The 9,508-nt window shown below is 43.0% G+C and overlaps 1 protein-coding gene and 1 long non-coding RNA gene across 2 annotated transcripts in view; one reads left to right on the top strand and one right to left on the bottom strand.

The window, feature by feature from the left end:
* Nucleotides 1–4,509, top strand: part of mex3b (mex-3 RNA binding family member B) — an 8,642-nt gene extending 4,133 nt beyond the window's left edge. The window contains exon 3 of the mRNA XM_008310213.3: nucleotides 910–4,509. Coding sequence (XP_008308435.1) covers nucleotides 910–2,315 — 1,406 coding nt within the window. The 3' untranslated portion in view covers nucleotides 2,316–4,509. The remainder of the gene's footprint in view (nucleotides 1–909) is intronic.
* Nucleotides 3,271–5,576, bottom strand: LOC112487052 (uncharacterized). Its single transcript, XR_003049777.1, has 2 exons — nucleotides 5,227–5,576; nucleotides 3,271–3,767 (listed from the first exon to the last, which is right to left on the bottom strand). It is a non-coding gene; the product is annotated as an uncharacterized LOC112487052 (long non-coding RNA).
* Nucleotides 5,577–9,508: the final 3,932 nt, after the last annotated feature.

Genomic DNA, 9,508 nt, shown 5'->3' with positions numbered 1-9,508 from the left:
GTTCTGTATCAACTCAGGACACTGGTCCTGGTCTCACAGAGTGACCCAGACCGAGCCTCCTTCACTGGCTGCAGTTCTAACAACACTGTTATGAACCCATCACAGGGCGGGGCTTAGTCTGATTTGATTTATTTAAAAAAAAAACTACATTAAAACTCTTTAGATTAAAGCATCAACACATTTATGTCTTACAAAAATCATTAAAATGAGGATGATGATGATGATGATGAGCCTTGTTTATATTCATCCTTTTAAAACACATGGCCAGGTTTGGTAGTATATTGTATTTTATATTTTATAATATTGAGTTTTTTTCATAATAACATCTTGAGCTAATAAACAAGGGTTAAAGGTCTTTTTAATATAGTGAGGGTGTTCTATAGACCACCCCCTAAAAAGTCTATTTTTATGCACCGCTGCATCACTAACTCCTGGCCTTTGTGGCTGCGTCTCGCCGCTCGTGTCAAGACGGTGGCGCCGTGACCTCAGTCGATATCACTGTGATAATAAAAAGACATGCGTTTGTGCAACTTAAGTGGTGTGAGATGTCAAGCTGCAGGGTGATCAAGTAGCTCACTTCCTGTTTGGTGAAGCTGTTGGTTGTAAATTGAGAACGCTGCTGCAGCTCCTGCAGATGTGGACCGTTCTGTAGTAAATGAACAGGTTTCCTCTCAGATCTGGGAGTGATTTATTTTTGTCCCGTGTGTTTTAGGTGGTGCAGCATGTGGTTTCAATTTTCTCTTCTCCAAAAAAGACAGGGCGTGGCCTAATTTCTGCGGCCATCGCTCCTTTGTGAAACAATAATAAACACACGGCAGCTGTACTGAACTGTCCAGAGGTTGAAGCTGAAGTGCTCAAATTATGTCGGCACCATTTTTCTCACCTCAGTGTTTTGGTTCTGTGCTTTAGGTTGCAAGATCAAAGCGCTACGAGCAAAGACCAACACCTACATCAAAACTCCTGTTCGAGGAGAAGAGCCTGTGTTTGTGGTGACTGGACGGAGGGAGGATGTGGCCATGGCCAGGAGGGAGATCATCTCCGCTGCCGAGCACTTCTCCATGATCCGAGCCTCAAGAAATAAAAACACCAGCCTGAATGGAAGCGGCACGCCCATCCCGGGACCCCCTAACCTTCCCGGACAGACCACCATACAAGTGCGGGTGCCTTATCGAGTAGTGGGGTTGGTCGTAGGCCCCAAGGGTGCAACGATCAAGCGTATCCAGCAGCAAACCCACACGTACATCGTCACCCCCAGTCGGGACAAAGAGCCGGTGTTTGAGGTGACGGGGATGCCAGAGAACGTGGACAGAGCACGCGAGGAGATCGAAGCCCACATAGCCATGAGGACCGGGGGCCTTATTGAACTCCAGGATGAAAATGACTTCCACGCCAATGGCACTGATGTTGGATTTGACCTCCACGGGTCAACCTCTTTGTGGTCCAAGGCCGGTACCGGGATGACCCTCACATCGGTACGTAAACCTTTCTCCAACTACCGCAACGATTCGTCCTCCTCCCTGGGCAGTGCCTCCACAGACTCCTATTTTGGTAACAACAGCACTCGGATGGCTGACTACAGCCCCCCCAGCCCCGCACTCAGCTACACCACCAGCAACAACAACGGCAACAACAATAACAACAACCTCAACGTCAACACCAACGGAAATGGTTTCGTTTATGGGAGTGAGTTGATCTCAGCCGACTGCACTGATGTGACCTTTGACCCTTCGCCAGGATTTGACGCTACACAGGCCCCACCGGGCTTCCTGTGGTCTCAGGGTGAAAGCCGCGTGACGCCCTCCTCCAACGGAGGCAGCTCTCCCACTTCCACCTCAGCCATGTTTTCCACCAATACCTCCACCAACACCAATGGCGTAGTGTTGAATCAGAGGAGAGTGAATGGATGTACCCCGCAGCCCAGAATGTCGCCTCCGCTCCTGAACCACAACGTAGGAACTGCTGAGCACCAGTTGGCACGGAGGGTGCGTAGTGATCCAGGTGGCGGAGCGCTCAGTTTCCCTGGTTACTCCACTAGCATCGTCTCCCTCTCGGGCTCTCACCTAGCAGGCATTCCGTGCGACTCCACCTCGTCGTCCTCCTCCTCTTCTTCGTCCTCCTCCACCTCATCGGGCACGAGCCGGAAGGGCAGTCGTGACTGCTCCGTGTGCTTCGAGAGCGAGGTCATCGCAGCGCTGGTACCCTGTGGGCACAACCTCTTCTGTATGGAGTGTGCCAATCGCATCTGTGAGAGGAGCGAGCCTAAATGCCCGGTCTGCCACACTGGTGTCACTCAGGCCATACGTATATTTTCATAAGAACTCTTGACTGGCTCCTCAGCTGGACTGGCGACATTAGGAACACCAGACGACCCGTACCGACAGAACGGGATTACCTAGTGGTCATTTGAAACGTGTACATAGATATACATATGTATGTAAGAGGCTGCAGTATCACGGACAAGGGGCAGACACTCTTTATGGAGCATAGTTGTTAAAAATATACCGTAGCTTTGAAATATTTTCAACATCTAAGTGCATGTTTTTGAATATTACAGCATAGTAATCAATAGTTCTAGTAAATCGTACCCTGTATTTATGAGGAAAGAAGTTCAGGAGGGCGGAGGGCAGGACAGACGGCAGGCTGTTAGTGGACTGAGGCTACATCCAGATAGCATCTTGTTAGGAATGTAAAAAATTAAATCTGAAAGTCCAGGTGATAAGATTTAATTCTAGACACCAAAGTTCACTAAATAATAAGATAAATTACCTATTAGTTCATTTTTTACAGCAACAAGGTCCCCAACCTTTTTTTTTTACCAAGGTCCGGTCAGCTGGTATCAGCCACTGCTGTGGACCGGTAATACCGCACCATTGTTGAAGGATCCTTAAATTTTCAAAACAAAACATCTTTCAGACTTTATTCTGTCAGTATCAGAGTCTGCATGAGCTGAAAGACCGGATTATTTTGGAATGAAGTAAAACTGTGGTCCGGTACCAAATGGCCTACGTACCAGCACCGGTCCCCGCGCTTACGTTCACACTGCAGGTCAACAATTGACCGAGTCCAATATTGTATTAACCCTGTGTCCCAAATCAGTGTCAGCACAGATCGGATACTTCCGAACCGGACCCAGGCAGCTTTTATACGTATGTGCTCCCAGGCTAACTCCTACTGCTATTTGTTGTTGTTCAAAGTGACGTCAGTCTGAACGGTCTTGTCGCATTTCATCCGACTTTTACGTCAGTGAAGTCAGAGACAGACATTGATTTCACAAAAGCTTTTTACAAAAAAAATCAATGGAAATTGAGCAGCGGGACCTGCGATGTGAACGTAGCCTTAGTTTGAAGTCGGATAGCAAACAGAACACGAAGAAAAAGTCCTTCCTTGTACTGACTTTCAAACAAGTTTATATTAATTCTCAAATTAAACGATGGCTCCAAATTACTTTAATTAGTGAAGTGATATAAAAAGAGAGACACTGAATGTTCTCAGTTGCATGCTTTTATTTTGAAAAAATCCCATCAGGAGCTGTGCTGCTCTCTTTGAACAACAATTTTTCACACATTTCAACCAAAACAATCAGCTTTATCCAACGTTGGCTTCAGTGTTGAGTGTAGAGCTGAGACCACGGGTCTGTGTGGATGTAGCCTAAAGCCTCCAGGCTCCGCCCACCAACTGTAGGGTGGAGACGTGGGAGAGTTTTCCAGTCTGACGAAGATACTGCAGCCCCAGGTCGGAAACAACACTCGGGACAGTAACAGCATATCCTACATATATATGTATATAATACATTTGCATAAGTTGGACGTTTTAAATGACATTAATACAGATTGAAGTATTTTATTCTTTTTTCGACTTGAAAGATTATATTTCTTATTGCAAAGATGTTTACAGATATTTTAATTTAAGTTCAGTGAACTTTTTTGTAGCTGGGTTGAAATATTGTTTATTTTTTAGTAAGGCCTTCTGGCATTGATCACTGTATTATTTTAATATCACATGACTGTGTGTATGTGTGGGAGGGGGGTGATTTGGAGGGGGCCGGGGGTCCACGATAAGTGTATTGCATTTGACAGTATTATGTTGGGATGGAGTTTTTTTATAGGTTCAGCAAAAAAAAAAAATCTCTTTTGAATCTCCTTTCCCCAGCATATTTTTTATTCAGTAATATAAAGCATATTTTATTCTATATTATTATGGGACATTGAATTGTACAAAACTTAGTAAGTTGACCACAAAGAAATTGTTAATGCTTTCTAAAAATTTGTATGAATTAGATTCCAGTGGGAATTACAGGCTTCTGTTGCACCACTATAGTTTTAGTATTTCTATTTTAATACATTTGTTTACCACTTGTTTATGTATATGTAGGTGAAGTTCTTTGAGCGTAAATGTACTTTATTGAGCAAAGTTTAAGAACAAAGTATATTTTATTTTATGATAAGGGCCTTTAACCTCACGGTCGAATACTAATATTATATTTGCTGAGACAAGATTTGAAAAAAAAAATGTATCAAGAGTTTTATTTTTCTGACATTTAAAGTTATACATGATAAAAAGTAAGACTTAAGTAATGGTGCTACTTCATCTTTTTTTTAAGTATTTCTATATAAGTCCAATAAAAAAAAATCTACATTCACGTGGTCTGTGTTCTCCATGTTCTTCGGTTCTTGTGTTGGTTCTTTGTTCAAATCTGACCGAGTCAAATCGACAAAGTCTGCTTTTAACCCACTGATTCCCAACCACTGTGACGTCTGAAACTATTATTTATTTATTGCAAATAATTTTTCTTTGTTCGTCAATGGGTGACCGGAAGAGCAATTAGGTCCTCTTCCGCTAGGTGGCAGGAGATGGCTATTAAAACTAAAACTTAACGAGCTGTTGAAGAAGAACTTTGTGAGTGTCTTTCTTCAATTCCTGCCTGTATATCAGCATCGCCTTCAACTAAACAGGAGTCAGTTTAAACTAGAATATTATTATATTTTATTACATATATTTTGTGGTGGTGTGCCGTGGCTCAAGAAAGTTTGGGAGTCACTGGTTTAACCTCATCATGTCAGAAGTCACAGTGTTGTGATTGGAAGAAATTGGTGAAATCCCGGTTAAACTAAGGCTCCTAACCCAGTTGCGGGCCATCACCTGTGATGTTTCTCTCTTTTTGAACGGTTCAAAGTCAGCCAGATTCTGGTCTGTTTTTCAGGCTGTGTGAGAAAAGGTCACACTCACCTAATTAGTGGTAGAAAAGTCCAACTGCCGACACTCAGTAATTAGGCTGCACTGATAATCCAGCTGTGTTCAAGACTCCACGAGGAAACAGTGAAACGTTTCTTCAAAACATTTGACGTGTTTTTTTTTATGACAAAGAAAATCAATGATTTCCACTCAGGACTCACAGCAGTGACTGATTGACAACTTCCTCCATCAGGAGGTGGAATTTCTTGACTTTGTTGTTTGTTGTTTGAACATTAACTCATCAAACACAGAACAATAAATAATTAACTCCCCAAGAAGAAAGATTTCCTCACGATTGTTTCAATGCTCTCCAGAAACCCACAGAGCTTCAAAACCCTGTCCATCAAAATCGGGTCGGGCGTCGCCATGGTTTCCCATTCGCTGAAATCTGCCGCATGTGTTAAAATCAAACTCTGCGTTTGACATTACGAAGCAGAAACTGCCCTGCTCCTCCTCACCTCCTCTCCCACTTCTTCCCCCGTGCTGAAGTGCAGCCTCATGTCATGTGTTCCTGCTGGAAACACTGATGTTTAAACACATGCTTTGCTGTAAGATAGTAAATGTGGAGCAGGCAGGCTCTAATGATAAGTTTAAAATGGAAACATCCAGCGCCGGCCCAGAGACTGGCCCCGTAAACCATGTTATTAAGAAAGAGTCTCAGCACCGAGGAAAAGAGCTGACAAGTGCTTTTAGCCTCAAACACAACCAGAGCGTGGCTTTAAACACCGCTCAAACATTCACTGACAGATGCCCCTCCCCCGCACCTCTCCTGCGTGCTTCTAGTGCAGGGGTGTCAAATGTATGGCCCGCAGGCCAAAAACATCCCACTTAGGGTTTTAATTCGGACCGCTTGATGAATTTTGAAAATAAAATAATACATAAACACCCCATGTTCAGGAAATGTTGTGTAAAATTATTTAAATTTCACTGGATATAAAGAGGTATCTAATGCTATACAGTTGTTTATCCCCAAAACTATTTTTAGAGCACACATCATTTGGCCAAACCCAGACATTGCGTTATCGGGTTTTCATTATCGGAGGAAAAACCGATAACGATTCTTACAGCTGTTACTATTACCTAGTAATTATGTTATGATTGAACTGATTTGACCTGTTCTAGTGGAATATGATATGATAAAGACATATATTATTATCACTGTAACATCGCCTTCATTACTTGACACTATGATGACGGTGGAGTTCTGTCTTTAAAGAAAGACATCCGAGTGTCAACGTTCAATGTCGACACATTCACTGTTCTGAAAAGAGTTTATTTTTTTCTCCGTCAGTGAGTAATAGGTTCTTCACACCAAATATCAAATGATATTTTCACTCAGAAATGTGTTAGAAATCACATCTCTCTCCCACTTCTCTTCGAACAAAATTAGCAAGAGATTGTAATGGACACGTTCCAGATTAATAATCCCATCATTTGGATTAGTCATAAATTAAAACAGGTGAGAAACACTGACCTCTACCTGCTGTTGTTGGTCTTTGTGTGCAATATTCAGAAAACAATTGTTTATGTCCTATTTAAGAATGTGTGTTCATCATGATTAACCCGGGCCTCAGGAGGTCTGAAGTGATCCTGAACACCTCTGGACAGTTCTTTTCTCCATTCACACTAACATTCACACCTTTAGTTGATTTCTTTTCACCAAACAATTAACGAATCCCGCAAAGTTTTTGAGAGCAGGGCTTTGAACCAGCAAACATTTGGTCCTTTTTACGTGCGATTGGCTAACGCTGTATATGTTCCTCACCTGTTCTTTTTTATGGCTCTGTGATTTTGTTCAGTTCATCGTGAACTGACTTTAACGTCTGTCATTAGAGCCGAGGTTCTTCAGGTGAACCTCAGCAGCTGCTGCCTTCAGACAGCACTGCTTTGTCTGGTTAAACATACGCTGGTGTGTTTCACCAGCCAGTGTGTGTCAGAAGTGCTGACTTATTAATAGTTAGATTTTCTCCTCCAGTCAGTATGAACATTTAGAGCCGGCTGTGGGTTTTCCCCTCCATGCCAGCGGGGGAGGAGGGGGAAGATGATGGAGGAGAAGGGAGGGCACTGGGTTTGTTTTTCAAAGGCCAAGCCTGGAGAATGTATTATGAATGAACATCCTCTCAGTGTCCTCATCACCAGTTTAATCTGTATTGATGCTTTAATTGAGTGTGTGTGTGTGTGTATGTATTTGTTCATTATGGAGACTTTTTTTTAAAACAAAGCATCAAATTCACATTTAGAACGACTGAAAAATAATTGTTTTGTTTTAGATGACGAGTGTTTTGACGGGAACACGACAGCGCCATCTCTTCACGTGCACACTCAGCTTTAATATCATTCGCTCTCAATTCTCTCACCAGGTTGTTGCACCTCCAGGTGGACGCGATTGTTGAACCAAATGTAAAGATAATCATTCTTCATTGGGCCTTCTATATAACTGTAGTAGAGCTTTGGCTCCACCACTGGCACTGGGAACTGATTCAAAAAATCTAATGCACAGAGCAATTGAACTGTAATAGAGGTGTGGTTGTGACCTTTGACCTCAGGGCATCTTCTTCCTTTTTTTAAATTTCATTAATGATTATTTTTCCAGTAAAAACATGGCCGACCTTTGACCTGGTCTTCTCTGCACTTCCTCACACACTGAGTTGATTGATTTAAAATAGCAAACAGCAAACAAGCCTTGAATGCTCCCGTGCTTCCATTCAGGTTTCCTGTCAGTGATTGGCAGATGATTATCTCAGTGGCTCCGTGCACCAAATAGGCAAGCTGTGTTTAGACCTGCCCTGATTGGCTGAGAATTGACGGCACAGTAATTGTCACCTCCACAGGGGTCGATCGGTCAGAATAATAATAACAACGTGTCATTGGGCTCCTTTCTGTTCTCAGCTGCTCCATTCATCATGACTCTGAATCAGCCTGAGAACCAGACCTGTGGTCAAGGTAACGGCAGCAGCAGCAGCTCTGGACACAGGCACCGGTAATGACCAGAATATGGAGGAACCATGGAAACTGGTTTATTTAGATAAAAAAAAAACAAACAAACAAACAAACGGACCATTAAAATCTGCAACAATCATCACTTCACAGGAACAGACTCACTGTACAAACTAAGTACAGTGGGAAAAGTGATACATGTTTAACATCCTGGGAAGCTCAGGAATGATGGACGGATGGATGGATGGATGGACAAATGGAGGAATGATGGATGGATGAATGGATGGATGGATGGATGGACTCCACTTCCAATCTCTAACAGGTTCCATTTCAACAGAGAAGCCCAGCTGATGAACCAGATGACCCCACAGAGCTGAGTCCGCCTCCTTGCTTCCTCCCCCTCCCTTCCCCTCTTCTCCATCATTTCTCCTGCTCTCCCCACAGTCGTCCTACTGTAAAACATTTGCCATGCTCCTTTGCACAGGGAATGCTATTTCCGTGACAAAGCCCACCCCCATCTCCTCCCTTTACCCGCTCCTGCACCCCCACCACTCTGACCCATTTCTTATGTTGATCAGACACAGGGTGGAGTGATGCACACTGCTGTGCTGCTGCTGCTGCTGCTGCTGCTGCTGAGGAATCTCCCCCTCAGGCTCAGAGCAGCACAGGACTTTACACATTCATGAACTGAGTAGGAAGACCCGGCCTTTGTGTCACTTCCCTCCAGCTGTGTTTGGATGCATGATATAAGCAGCGACTGCTGTAAGGGAGCTCACAGAGCACAGATAAATAAAAACACTGAACGATTTGTGAGTAAAAAGAACATTTAGGATTTAAATGAGCTTTTGTGGAGGAAGAAAGGTCTTTGAGCTGAGTTAGAAACGTGAGACGGGAATCAAACAAATATCAGGATTTAAGGGTCCATTATAAGAAAAATGCGATGCTATGAGGACGCTGCTAATAAGTTGCATACATAGTGATGTAACGTTTATTATATATTTATATCGTTTATATTTAGAAGTTTTTATGTTGGTTCTATCATTAAGCGCTAAAAAAAGGTTCGGGACCGCTGATTGAAGACACTGAAAATAGGTGAAAAGTTGTAGTTTCAACTTTATGGCCCAGGAAACACTGTGAGAAAAGAAATACGTGGAAGTCTGTGGAGTCTTTGTTGAAAATCAATTTTTTTCTTCATTTCTTTTCCAGCATATGATATCACTCAGTAAGCATTTCCCTTTTTTATTTTTGGAGCCACAGGAGACTCAGGAGTGTGTGATGTATGTGTGTGTGTGTGTGTGTGTGTGTGAGAACAGAGGAGAACGGGGGGAAAATGAGAAGT

The sequence above is a fragment of the Cynoglossus semilaevis genome, chromosome 5 (assembly GCF_000523025.1).
Source record: "Cynoglossus semilaevis isolate Cse_v1.0 chromosome 5, Cse_v1.0, whole genome shotgun sequence".
NCBI lineage: Eukaryota > Metazoa > Chordata > Actinopteri > Pleuronectiformes > Cynoglossidae > Cynoglossus > Cynoglossus semilaevis.
The sequence above is the reverse complement of the archived record's forward strand: the minus strand, read 5'-3'. Positions and strand labels throughout refer to the sequence as shown.